This window comes from Parus major, chromosome Z (genome assembly GCF_001522545.3).
Source record: "Parus major isolate Abel chromosome Z, Parus_major1.1, whole genome shotgun sequence".
Taxonomy (NCBI): domain Eukaryota; kingdom Metazoa; phylum Chordata; class Aves; order Passeriformes; family Paridae; genus Parus; species Parus major.
In genome coordinates this window covers 43,842,003-43,856,332 of record NC_031799.1, presented here as the reverse complement: position 1 = coordinate 43,856,332, position 14,330 = coordinate 43,842,003, and the positions used below count along the sequence as shown (strand labels likewise).

Sequence of the window (14,330 nt, the reverse complement as noted above, 5' to 3'; positions counted from 1 at the left end):
TTGAGAAGAAAATGAAAAGAAAGAAACTATTAATATTGTTTGTTTATAGTAGGTTTATAACATCATTCATTCATTTCCATGAATTTACATGCTTTTTTTGTTTGAAAAGCATTTTCCAGTACACGAATACAGAAGCAAATACTTTCTAGTAATCTTAAGTTATCTCTGTGTTAAAGTATGTTCCTATCATAACCTTGTGAAAAATAAAAAAAGAAGTTTGTAATTTTCAAGTTTAAAAATCAGAAATGGCCCAGATTACTATTTTGTAATCCCAGCCCTTCACTTACACAAATTATAGTGCTCAAATTTGCTTTGATTCACCACTCTCCAGTCTTCCAGTTGTTTGTAATGAAGGGACACAATCAAAGCAGTTCATCTTACTTGCAATTCAGGTGAAGTGCTCTGAGAAGTGATCCCTTTAACTTGGGTGCAAATTTAGCCCCATAGAAAGAGTGAGGGCATCAGCAAGACCCTCACTTAAATTGTTCAAAGTGTAAGTTTGGATAGAAGATGGAGTCTGTGCAGCCGTACAGCATTTGCTGGGCCTGTGTACCAGGAGAGTTGTCACTCACATCAGATGTGTTCAAGACTTCCCTTTGGCAGACCAGTTGGATTGAGACTGCTCTTCATCTGTTATTTGACACCTGCTCTTGACATCTGTAACTTTAATGTTTCATTTTGCTCCATCATAGAATTCAAATTCCTCCTCTCTATATTTCTTTGGAAGAGTTTTCTTCTTGCTCTTCTACATCCTTCTTGTGTTCCTGAATAGCAAGTCTAAATTCAAGCAGTGTTTGAATTGTTTGCATATTGAAGGTATTTTCAAGTGACCAGTGTCCTTTGCCAATTTTATAACATTAGTCCCACTAAAAAGTAGAAGACAAACCTGAGGTAAGATCCCCACAGTTAAATGACCTATCATGAACACTAAGATGACCACTGATAGCAGTGTCTGTATCATTCTTTAATTAGCCTCCACTTTTATATACAACTGCACAAGCCACCACAGCTCTCTTCATTTCCTTGTTGAGTTTTAGCCTGATGAGAACGTCCTGTCTCCCAAGATGTGCTTCTGACATATGAGCTGGTGTTTCCACAGAGGATGACAATACCTAAACTTTTTTCAGAAGAAACATACTGAAAGGAGCTAGGAACTGGGAGGGGGGGGGTGGAAGAACTCTTCAGAAAGGAATTGTCCAACTGCCATGAGAAGCATAATATTGAGTTCTTAGGTGGTTACTCTAAAACTGGAGAATGACTGCAGGAAAAGGGAAGAGTTCCACACAAAGTACTAGGAAGAATATCTTACTTACCTTTGTCCTTGAAAATATGATGCTTTGCGCATGGAATTCAAAATACTTTCGTCAGTGTGAAGACAGAAACAATGAATAAAATGTAAATGAATAAAATTGTTCAGTGTTTTATGTTGGTATTGACTGAGAAATTCTCTCTGTCCATAGGGGATGACTCTGCATAAAAAAGCAGCAGAAGACAGACTGGCTAGTACAGGCTCAGGACAGTCCTTCCTGGCTAGACAAAGGCAAGCCACGAGCACAAGGAGATCTTACCCTGGTCATGTCCAGCCAGCAACAGCAAGGTAGAGAAGCCTTGGCCTTAGAAAGAAAACTGCCCTGTGATCCAGGCCACTTCTATTGCAAGTGACAACATTCAAGGAAAATAAACCAGCATCCTTTCTCCCTTGTTACTGCTATTATTTTACAGTTCAGGAAAAGGTTTTATTATGCCTTCTTATTGCTCTGTAATGCCCTTTGCTTATATTTTTTGGAGTTCATTTCTCTCTGCATTTTCTGAATGTGCCAAAACTTGGAAAACATCTAGGGGAGTGCTGTATAATAACAGTCTTATTTATATGAAGCCTGGTCTGTTACGAAAAACCTCATGTGGATCATGTGACAGTGGAGATTTCCTATCACATTTGGTACTTTTGTGCCTGTAAGGCTTTATGCTTTATAAGACTGTTTCTGTTCAAAGGGAATTAGCTTTTCATCTCCTGTTGATTCAGAAAAATGCTGAAATCTCATTACAGAAATGCAAAGTTGGATTATAATATTAATGTGAAATATATTTCATACTAAAAAATTCACCAATGCAAAAAGAAAGATTGGGGTTTTTTTTTAATCTCCTAAGTGCAAAGTTTGCTCTTATTCTCGGCATTTAGGGAAGCAGGATGATATTTTTCCAGGTTTTTCTTTATCAACTGGTTTTACCTCTTTTGCTGGTAGAAATTAATATTTTCAAATGGTTTATTCCACTCTTCTTTGTCAAGTGTATGCTTAAATACATATTCTAAAAAGTTGGAGAAGTGTTTAGCATGTGCTAACCTGCTACTCTATCATCCGTTTAAAAAGGACATTTGTTCTAAAATTTTATGATTGTGGATGAACAATATGTAATGGATCAAGGCCCCAGTTAATATTGTTAATATATTCCAGTGGTCATCCCTACTACAAGACTTGCTTTTACTATATTGATTCAGGGTATAATTGTATCAGTTGCCTTACTAATGGTATCAGTGCCTTCAGGTGAGTTTATTGCTGACTTTGTTGGAAACAGGCTGTGATTTGTTGTACTGCCTTTTTAGTATATAGCTGATTAATAGTTGTAACACCTTGCTGATCAGTGGATGGAGGCTTCTCTTATTTAGGTTCTGTTCCTACAAAATTGTGCTTTTTCCCTGACTAGTTCTATGCATTCCCTGTCATTTTTGTCAAAGAATTGATGGACACAGAGAACCTGAGTATTGGCTGGAAGTTTCATATTCATGCGTCTTATTGTGATTCAGTTTCAAATTTAGAGGCTGGCTTTAAATTTAGGTTTTTATTTAGGGGCTGTTTGGACTCTAATGCACATGTAGTTGGTTTATAAATTTATTCTTTCACCTGATTTTAATGCCCTTTTAAGTGGAGATGTTTATTTTTCCATAAATCTCTTTAAAGAAAAGATACTAGCATTTATCAGTCATCTGAATGTCTGTTTCAATTCACGACTTGAGTAGAATGAGCAGTAGATAATTAAAACAGGCACACCTAGATTAAAGGGTAATGAACAGGTGAATGACATTTTTAGGTACTGTTGTTCTATCCTCAAGTGCATCATCTGTTTTAATCCAGGCTAAGAAATGCTTTCAGTTACGTGTCTGAAAAATATTTTCAGTTGCAGTTACACCACCACCCCACACCCCCAAGACCCCCACTTCCCAGAGAACAGATACTGAATTCTACATATAGTTTTGTCTTTTAATCCTCACATTAGGGAAAAAATGGTTTTCTAAAAACTTTCTGTACTTATGCAGTGTATTACTGATACGGTCTGTGCTTGCAAAAATTAGATGAGATATTTCAAGTTTCTTATGTGCAGAAGGATACCAATGCAGAGGAAGTTGTGGATAATTTCTGTAGTTCAGTAAGGTGATTTACTCAATCTGTTGTCTCTCACTGAGATACAAAATGCTCTGTATACAAAAGGCTATCTGTAGTTATCTAGACAATTATAGTTTGTCTGGGATATCTTTTACTTACCTTGTGCAATTGATTTTAATAATTTGAAGAACTCTTTACCACATGCTATATGTGGAGCAAGACCATTCCTCTGAGAGAATTCGATGTTCCTATTTGAGGTTACAGCATTTTATATCACCCAGAGTCTGAGAATACCGAAAGCTCCATTCTTATTTTAATTTTAATCTAGCTAACTTTTTCTGTTACTGAACTGCCAAGGGCTATTTGTGCAAGAAAGGGATGGAAGTTGAATGGGAAGTATTATCTCTTAATTTTGTCTAGTTAATTTAATTATTTCTTGCTCTTAATTAGGTGCAGTTCTAAAAGAACTTGAGCACAATCAGCATGCTAGAATAAAAGTAATTGCTTTTATGATGTTAATATTTGTTTTACTGTTTTGCCTCCAAAGTTTTGATGACAGGCTGAGAGGAGATGAGCAGATGCTGGTTGGAAGCTTTGTCTTATGCTTTTACTTTCTTGTCTCTCATAGCTTCTTTTAGTTCTTGGTTGTTGGCTTTTCTGTTCTTTGTGATTCTGTCTTTCCTTTTTCCATGAAGATAAGATGCTGAAGTTTTCTGTAGTTGTTTTCAAAAATAGATAATATCATTATATAGCGTCAAAGATCAGCACAAGACTCATACTGAATATGAGTTTTACTCTTGCTTAGGCAAGTGAACAATCATTTTATCTTAGAGAATTTACAAACTTGGAGAAATTCTGGTATTTCCCAGAATTAATATTGAATATAAAAACCTAAAAATATACTGCACTCTTACAGATATATTCTCAGTTACTGTCTGGTTCTAGTAAGTAATTTTTTATGTCTTCTTTTAGTAATTAAGAGGAGTCCAATTCTTTCTTCTTCACTGCTTTACTACTTTAATTTTCTGCATACATCCATTCTTAATCTTTGTGTGTGGATGAATGCAAGAGCTGAACATTAAACCTTCTCTTTCACAGCAACAGCTTCTTTATATTCAGAGGGGTCAGCTTCGTTATTTCACTTGCTTGTGTATCTTTGTAAGCAGTGTGTATTAAGAAAAAGAGGGAGCTCAGAGTGTGACTCCAGGGAATAAACAATAAACACATATGTAGGGGAGCTACCAGTGTGTGTTCCCTATTTGTCTTACATTGAGTAATAAAAAAAAATATAAGCAAAAGCCCCAACCTATGGAACAGAATTCTGTTAGTACATTAGATAGTTCAGAGAATGTATTTTTGGAATACTTTTTTTCCCCTGAGGCAAGAAAGACTGTTTCCATCAAAACTGTAGTGGCAATTACTAAGCCAATGCTATATCCTGTCCAGTTCACTACAGAAAAAAACCTTACAACTGAGCTTAAAGAAAAGAGGTTCTCCAGGTCAGAGATAAAACAGTTGAGGTGTTCATGAGAGTACTTGCAGGGCACTGTGCTGAGGATCTGCCCAGAATAATCTTTCTGGCAGATTTTAATTGATGCCAATAAAAGATAACAGATAAATAGATAAATGTTTTCATTTTTTAGAGCTGAAGCTTAGTTTCTGACCTAAAAGGATGTGTTCAGATGTGCAGTCCAGTTCACGTACTTCTGTGGAGGGTGGAGTTTTTAGCATATCTGATCAGACATTACAGAAAAAAAAAAAAATTCAAGTTCCCTGTTTTCTTGATAGCAACACCTAACCAGACCATAACATGCATTTTCTAAGTGCTGTGAAAACTGAAGTACTCTGATTTAAAGGTTGTGTGTTCCACCCACAGTGCAAAGGTAAATACATGTCCAGAATATACAGCCTTGTATATTGCAAAATGAAATAAATATGTAATGGCTACAAGATGCCTTTCATTCTGTTTGGAAGAAATCAAACGGCAATCTTGTCCTGTTGAAGTGTCACTCGTGTTACCAGTAATGCTTCTGCAAGTGTTTTGTGGCTCTTTGTTCTGTAGGGAGCGCTGACATTTATATAGATGTATGAAAGAATTAACAATGACTATTCCTATTACTGCTTTATTATGATCTCAAATAGTAAGTGGTATGTGTAAGATGTCAAGAAAATTTAAAAGTTTTTTGGCAGTTTTAAAGTCTTTGGTATTTTGACATGAGCAAGTAGCTTTTGCTTTTCCTGTCTCCTCTAGTATATGAGACTATACACTTAACAGATTTTCTTCTTGTTAGTGGCTTGGAGAAAGACTATGCTGAATGTGGCTTGCTTTCCTTTTTCCTATAAAGTAAAACAGTATTTCAGTTTTACTTACTGTATAGAGATTTTTTTATTTGTGCCCAACATACTGACTTTTTGCAAGGATTGATGAGGGAGGTATTTTTGCACTCAGCTATGCTATGCTGATTTTGCACATGTGTTTTAGGTAGAATGTGAACTCTGTGTTTTGCAGTAAGATAGTGTTGATAAACTTCAGTATCTCCTAACCAAATTTAGCAGGCATTTTCCTCACCTGGCATTGCATAAATAAACAGCTAAATGGATTTATCAGGCTGTACTTCCAAGTGGTGAGGTTTTTTGGAGTGAATGTCATATTCTAGGTAGGATCCTAGCCACGCCTCCAGTTTGTCACTCCTAAGGAATCAAAAATATGTCCTGGCATGGCTGATTGGATTGCCTTACTCCTGTAACCTTACTCAGCCACTGCAACCTCAGACTTCTTGTATCTGGTACAGTGAAACCCTGTAAATTTTGACTCTGATGCCAGCTCCATTGTACCATTTGGTGATGCTGAGGACTTAGCTAGCTTCATCCTCTGTTTTTCTTTGATTTTATTTCTGTGTACTCATTGACATGTTGGGACTTAAAGTTTATTTTTAAAATGCAAAAGCTCATTGAATTAGGCAATGAATGAATGTTGATTGGGAGGCTTGTCAAGGAAACTTGACAAATCATACCGTCCCATGGGGCATTGAAACAGCACCTGACAGTTTAGCCACAGCTTCCCAGACAGATTGTCCTGATGTCAGATTGTAGTCAGTGGATCAGTAGGAACTTGTGCTGACTGCTGTAATTGAAGTCCTCATCTGCTGGGGATGGTCTTGCTGTCAGCTTCTCTGTGGTCCAGATTCTACCTACACCTTTGGGCCTTGCCAAGGTAGTGCAGGAGTATCCTGAAGTGTATTTCTGCATCATTTGGCTCTGTTGGCAAATCATGAGTTTGCTCTGCTGCTGTTTGCTGTGCATGTAAAGTCGTTTGGAAAATTGCATATCCTCTGTCCCCTTTGCATATGGTGTCATTTCCAGGCTGAAAATAGATTCCATTTGGCAGATAAAAAATTTCTTGCAGCTATGTCTTGCTGCTATGGGTCTCAGAGAATGATCCATACAACATGAAAAATATTCCTAGCAGAGGGAAATACAGGTCATTTGGGCAGCCTTTCCTTTCTTGTGCTGATTTTATTCATTGCTTTGCATTAGAGAGGTCCTTTGTGATCAGATGCAGTGATTTCAGAAAGAGGAACATGTTTGTTTCAATTGTCAGCACTTTGAAGGACTGCTGACTATTGTAGCATGGCACAGATCTGAAATACTGCAAAAGCAAGTATTTCCACAGGTACAGAGTAGTTTATTCTGGAAATGGAAATTGAATCCCTAATGATTATACCTAACTTGAAGGGAAGAGAGCTAACAAAGTCCAGTTATTACTGTTAGCACGCTCATGTCGTTAGCCTAATCATGAAAGTGGATGGAATTTTAAGAGAAAATCCCCAGTGGTGGAGTATTTATGAAGTTATAAAATAGTTGTAATGAGACCATCAGACTTTTGATTTGGATTTGAATATAACATCAGTTATATAATTTAAAATACTGTAAAGTAGAGGTTATTGTTCACAGCCACAAAAGGTTAGTAAGCTGAAGAGTCAACTTCTTTCTTGGAGGCATCAATGGTTTTGAAAGAGACTTTAAGCTTTTGTTTAGCAGTATCATTAATGTTTTGAAATAATTATAAGTATTACATTATAAGGCCACCATTTTTAAAATTTATAATCTGCTTTGTATTCTCTTTGTCACTCCTTAGACATATTGTCCGCTGCATAAACTGTGTCTTTCTAAAGATGCTGCAGATGCAGTGACAGGTTATGCTCAGTCAATTTACCCTCACATCTTGCATCTCTCTATGTGTTGCTGCCTCATCAGGTGGCTTAGAAATTGACAGACAGCTATTTTTAGAACATGATAAGAATTTCTAGTCAGGAAAGGGCACTAACAGAATTTTTACATACTTGAAAGATAATAGTGTCCCGAGTTTACAAGACCTTTCAAAAGTACTATTGACTAAAATAGAAGCCTGAAGTGTCTCTTCTGTGTATGTCCAACATACACTTGAAGGACACTTCAAGTGCTACTAAATAATAAGTTTGAGCTAAGCAATAGCCAGGTAAGACTAAAGGATTATATTCATTTGTACACAGTAGAATAGGTACATGCTTATGTAGCTTTAACTTTTTATTTTTTATAGAATTTTTATAGAATAACTACAGTGATCTTCATATTAATCCTGAACTGTGTAACTTTATGCACCAAGCAGTGCCAAGCAAGCTTAAAAGACAATGATTGCTCAAAATATACACCCTCAAGGTCTTTGAATGTGTTGAATGTGTTAAATTTTTTATTCCATTTGATATGTGTTTCTGTGTGGTTTTCAGTCATGGTTAGTTAGTATTCTGGGTGGATGAATGAGAAGGAAAAAAGAGGGATACGTAAGCTACAGGACTTGTAGCATAAATAATCTTTTTTATCTATTTAACCTGGATTGCCCCATCACAAGAAGTATTCTTAGAATCAATTTTGACCAGTGCACCAGTGCAATACAGGGGAGAAGGAAGTGGGGAAACAGGCTCTAATTTCAGTCTGCTGAAGCCAATTTTCTCTTTGCAATATGAAAACAAAAATGCCCATTTAGTGCTGTGCCAGTGCTGTGTAGGGACATCTGTGTTACCTGGGCAAAGTGGAAGCACCGTAGCTGTGTCAGTAAAGCATTCCATTCCAGTTACACTGGCCAGGAAAAAGGGTGCATCAGTGACGATGGAGAAGTGTGCCAACCTCTGCGATTCTCTTGCGAACTCAGATTCCCTTCTGCAGCAGTGGGGTGCTCTCTTTACTGCTCAGTGACTCCGACTCAGCTTACTTTAACAAGAACATGTATCATTTTCTGGCAATTCAAACCTGTATTTGCATGCAAGGGATAGAACTTGCCAGTGCAGTGGGGCAGTGATGTTGAGCCTCATGCACAGGATGACATCTGATCAACTTTAAATGCCTTTAGTGGTGCCCAGGATTTCAAGACAGTCGTTGTGACTCTGATTATCTTTTAGCTTGTAAACACATGCAGAATTGGGTGGGCACCTTTCACATTATCTTGCTTTACCAATTACACTCACAGACAGCATGAATGCCTGAGAATTGCTCATTGCTGTGTAAACTTATTTTCCATGGCTTTATTAGTTAAAGAATGGTGCCCTGAAGAATTTTACTCAGAATTGTGTGAAGTTTAATTACAGCTAAAGTTAGATATTGACCAAGGCTATTTTGTTGCTTTTTCCAACTATTGGCCTGTAACCTTCCTGTTAATTTGAACAGTTGCTTGGCAAAGGTATTTTCTCTGTGAATTTGCACAACTCTTAAGTAGAGGTGGCCTTACTAAACTGCTTTTAAAAGGACCTGTTCTGTTCTCTGTTTGTTTTGTTGTTTTTTTTTTTTCAACAGTAATATGTTATCTGCTTTTTAACTTTCTTCTTTATTCTTTTATTTGCAGTGATGTGGTTGCATGACCTGCAGCATTATTATAACAGGGACTGTTCAGTGCATGACTTGCTTTTCTGTCCAGACTGCATAACCAAAACTTAACCAGTTCTACACTTAAGACTCATGGCCATCTGGTTTCAAAGGGGGATCTACTTGCAGAGAAGCTTACCATCCTGGGGAGTGGCTTTCCCATTTCCCACTTCCACTTACTCTTTCTCTTCACAAAAAGTCTCCTATGAGGCTAGAAGAGAGGAAATCCTGTACTCACAACTCAACAGGAGGCGTTCTGCAACTGACAGAGCACTGTCAGCTCTCCATCTTACTTCCGCCTGTCCACTTAATTTAATTCTGATTAACAGTATTAACATACAGACTTCCTGCAACATTTTCATATACCGAACTATAAAAATCTGGTCTTAATGAATTCCTAAAAAAGTCCTTTTGGTTACTGCTCAAATTTCAAAGCACCTGCACCCTTAAAGGATCCACTTTGAATCTTTAAAGAAATTAAGTAAAGCGAAGGAGGTGTTTTACCAGGAGAAATGGCTAATGAATTGCTGCTTGGCGATCCCATCTTCCATAGAAAACCAAGCAAGTTTCATCTGATAATCTCCGAGCCAGGCAAACTACCGGGTGGTATTTTGTTCACAGGCACTGCCTGCTTCCTTAATATGTATATATACACAGTAGTTTGTGGCTGTTGTATTTTTCTCTCTACATTTGAGCTGTGTTGTTGGTTTCTTTCAGAAACTTTTTTTTCCAATCTGTGTACAATTGTTAAAACAATCTGAGGAAAGACCATGAATGGAGATAAGTACGAAAGTCATCTACACTTTCAGTATTATGCAGACTGTCCTTGCCAGTTTATGATTTGGATCGTTTATCTTTCACCTGTACTGTTTTTTTCCTTTCTTTTTTTCTTTCTCTTGTCACAGTCTTAGCTATTTAATTTCCAATTGCACTAGCTTGGCTGTTTCTTTGTATTTTGAAGTTTAGCTATAAGATTTGCCATATGTAGACAGCATAACTCAAAATGCTTTGTACTGCCTATATTAATTTAAAAAGCTGCTTATTTAATATTCCTAAATATCTGCACATTTGTACTACTGTATCTTTGTTTTGTATTGGACATCCAGTACTGGCAAGATTCAGAAGACGAGGGAGTGCTGTAGTATTGTAAGTTAAGAGGTTTATTGTATAGGAATTAGTACATAACAAACAGGGAAAGGGGCTTTCAAGCCATAGGATTTGCTGGAAAAACTGAAAAGTCTGAATGCTGAGTACCTTAAGCGGTTTGATTTAAATCCAGTTCTAGAGAAACCCCATTCTTGCTCACCTGGATCTTAATCCTGGCAGAAATATTGATATGAACTCTGCTGCTTCCAGGAATAGTTTTGCTTATTTGGGCAGTATAGAAGAACCTCCAGCCTTGTTTGCCAGGGGGGCACCCCCACGCTGAGGGAAGCGTTGTGTCCACTTGTCTCTGCAGTCTCTTCTGGTCACACACACAGTGCCTGCCTCGTCCCTGGCCCGTTGGGTGGGCTCTGACAGAGCCACACCTCGTACGCAGAGACGCCCGCTTGTGTCCAGTCCTCAGGGATCCTGATCCCACGGTGTCCGTGGCCTTGTGCAGAACGGCATGGAGAAAGGACAAACGTGTGCCCCACCAGGGCGGGGTGGTCCGTGCTGCCTGGCAAAGGGATGGGCAGGTAGGAATGGGCTCCAAGCAGGCCAGGCAGCAGAGTGAAGGCTAAAACTAGGATCCCAGTGAGAACTGTGGTGTTTTCCCTTCTGGATACTCTATCAGGTACTGTGGCTACCAGGTGCTCTGGCTGACAGCTGTCCGTAAAGGCTTCAGATGGGGATATATGTCTTTCCTGGTCCACCAGGGCCAGGGGCAGTGAAGTCTGACGTGACCTGCAGCCAGGATCTGGGGTTTGGTCATAAAGAGTCAAATACTTGTGCAGTAGAGGCAGCATCATTTCATCAGACTGAGTCCAGTAGAGAGCTGAAGGATTTGTGTCTTTCCAGATCCTAGCCATTGATCCCTTGTTGTGTGTCAGGGCAAGCCTTACTTAGGAAAACTTCTTTTAGTTGGGTGTTAAAGGCATGGTATGTTTTTCATTTGCCAGTGCTGCTTCGGCTGGGACCACACCCTGCTCCAAGCCAGGCTGGGTGCAGGATCCCTAAAATCAGGGCTCTGTGCTGGGCAGGAGGGGATTGCTTTTTTTGTGCACCTGCCTCCACAGGCGTCCCAAAGTGATGCCGAGCAGTACCTCATTTTTCTAAGTGGTCTGTGCAGATTAGAGACTAAGTATCAGTTGTTCTTGAGCCTTGATGACATTTGTATGTAAGTGTGTTTAGCTTGACAAAAGTTCTTTGAGTTTACTAATGCAACAGAGAGATGCCAGGTGGAACCAGTCAAGGAGCTGGGTACTTTAATTAGATTAGCCTGGCATCTCTATCATGAAGTGGTTGTGAGCTCTCAACTTAGAGCTGATCTCCAGCATGTCTCTGATATACTAACTTCATTTGTGCTGCATAGAAAACTCTCTTACCTTCTTAATAGCAGCTTGTTTGACAGTCCTGAATTAAGTGTTGATCAATTATCAAAGTAATAACTGTTTGTGAAGTTGCCAGTGATATATTTTCTGTAAAAGAATGAATTCTTAGAGTGTCAAAACATTAATTTCCCATTTCAGTTCATCTATAAATCGTGTAACTACCAGATTGTTATGGTAGCAATATTAATATACATACCTGTATATAGACAAAAAAAACCTCATTAATGATAATTGGAATCAAAAAGTTTAATATTTTTTCCCAGTCAAATACACTAATGCTTCCAAGGTGATAGAAGAATGTACAGTTGTTAAACAAGTTGTAAATAAACGCTTATATAAAATGTAAATGCTTGTCTCTTCTTTATTTGGTACTTGGTTGTGAACTGCATTTCCTGGTGCTCTGCAGAGGAGGGTGAGTGGTGGGTGGGCATCAGAAAGCACAACATCCTCACTTCTGCTGGGACACATCCCATCCTGCTGCTTGAGGTGCATGCCATGGTTTGCGTCTCCAAGGGTCAAGGCTAAATGACCAAAGTAAGAAAATTTCCCCTTGCCAATGGAAGGTTCAGAACAGATGCCACAAATGGTGGGGAAAAGAGACACCGCTAATGTGGACAGAAAAAACCGTCCTTCCTTCCATCCTGCACTGATGAGCAGCTCTGGCATCTGGGGAAGGAGGAGGCCTGGGTTGGTCTCAGAACGGGCAAATGCTGATCTTTGTGTCAGAGAAGGCAACAGCCTTGAGGAGATACTGGGCCCATGAGTGTTGTGTGTGGTGCTGAGGCTCAGAGCGATGCACAAAGACCCTGGCACAGCCTTTCAGGGGCTGCTCTGTAAAAGGAATAGGATCAGAAAGGGGAGGGTGCCCTGGTGGCAGCGCTGCCAGCCTGATAGGGCTGAAGTGTTTGCAGTCTGGGAAGAGTGGAGAGCCCCAGAGGTGGTGGCCAGTTTCCTCCTGCACCACAGGCAGTCGACGGTGGAAGCAGAAAAGCTGCCAGAGCCTCACTTTCTAGCTGCTTGTGGTTCACTGTGGTCCTCAGCCCTCCTCAGTCCCACCTGTCACTCCATCTTTGGCATGATTTGGGATGCCTCTGATTATTCCCTGTCCCTTTGTTTGCCTCACTCCTACCCTCTCGTAACTTTTGCTATACATCTTTTTCCTTTCTCAGCTGAGACCCACGTTGGTATCCCTCATGCTGGCCTCCATGGCCCATTCTCTGCTGTGCTCACTGACAACTCTTTCAAGGCTGTGACTTGCGCTCCACGTGGTGTTGGGGGATTGTGCCCCTGGCTCCCTGCTTCACACTGCCCCTCCACAGGTGCTGGCCTAGCATGGAGGATGCAGCTCTGTGGATTCCCTTCCACTGGTACCTCTCCTCCACACACACAGCTGCAGGGCCCTCCTTTTACCACCCTCCCACAAGTGTGATTTCGTTGCATTAGATGTTGCAGGAGGTGGCAGCCAGTACCGAGTTAAAGTGTGGTGGAAACACTCCAGAGGCTGCACCATTCCCCCCTACAGTTTCCCTTTTCTACTTTTTCTGTCCACAGATAACTTTAGAGCACTTATATACTGTGCATGTTAATAAACACTGCAAATAAATCCTTATGCCTACTGGCCTGTCTCAAGACACTTTGCTCTTCCTTGGGAGCTAAAACAAGTGAACAGCCCCAAAACAGCAAAGTACCCATGTGGCAAAACAGGCTGACCAGACGTGAAGGTCAGCTGTGGCAGGGAAAAGAAGATAAAGTGATGTAACTAGAAAACCTTTACACAGTGAATGCACACACTGCTTCCCTGGTTTAGGGCTGAGAGTCCCAAGTAGCAGTGGAGCCTCTCTGCCTCCTGGGACTTCCTGTTGGTAGCAGGAAATGGCCTTTAGTCCTCCACAATAGTCAAATGTCTCAAAGCTGCAGCTGTGCACACATCTGGATGTTTGGATTCTGCACCAGACTGTGCTGTCCACAAACTTAACAGGGACCACAACTCCATGCCAAGATGGAAGCCCAGGCTGAGCAAAGGGCAAAGAATGGAAATTCCCCCAAACCCCAGTGCCAGGGAATTTATCAAGGCAGTCATAAGTAAAACACGAGGTGGATGTGTTTTCACTGTATTACATGTACAAGAGCTGTTCTTTGTATTTGACACAGACATAAGAGAGGTTCTAAAAACAGACCAGACCTCTTATTAAAGCAGAAGTTACAGAAAGATCACACTGATATTCTAAAAAGCTTTCCAGGGACTCCACTGTTTCCACGTTTTCCCAACTACTTTAAAATACAAAATACTGGAATGGGATATATGGGTATGGCTTCCTGTCTGCCCCAGTCCCAACAATGGCTCTGAGGCAGCCCTCAGCAGAATGGAACCTGGCAGTGTCCGAGCTCCCCACGCAGCAAAGGACACAGCAGGCTGGGGAGCACCATCGGTGGTAACGGGTGTACACCTGACAGGACAGCACACACAGAGCGCGCACACACACAGACACACACACACAGAGTACAGACACACACACTGAGC

The 14,330-nt window shown here is 40.0% G+C and overlaps 1 protein-coding gene across 7 annotated transcripts in view; it reads left to right on the top strand.

Annotated features, from left to right (window-relative positions):
- Positions 1–12,156, top strand: part of HOOK3 (hook microtubule tethering protein 3) — a 93,180-nt gene extending 81,024 nt beyond the window's left edge. For all 7 annotated transcript variants that reach the window (XM_015652583.3, XM_033520251.1, XM_015652580.3 and 4 more), the window contains 2 exons: positions 1,461–1,597; positions 9,256–12,156. In XM_015652583.3, coding sequence (XP_015508069.1) covers positions 1,461–1,597; positions 9,256–9,271 — 153 coding nt within the window. In that variant the 3' untranslated portion in view covers positions 9,272–12,156. The remainder of the gene's footprint in view (positions 1–1,460; positions 1,598–9,255) is intronic.
- The last annotated feature ends 2,174 nt before the right edge of the window (positions 12,157–14,330 follow it).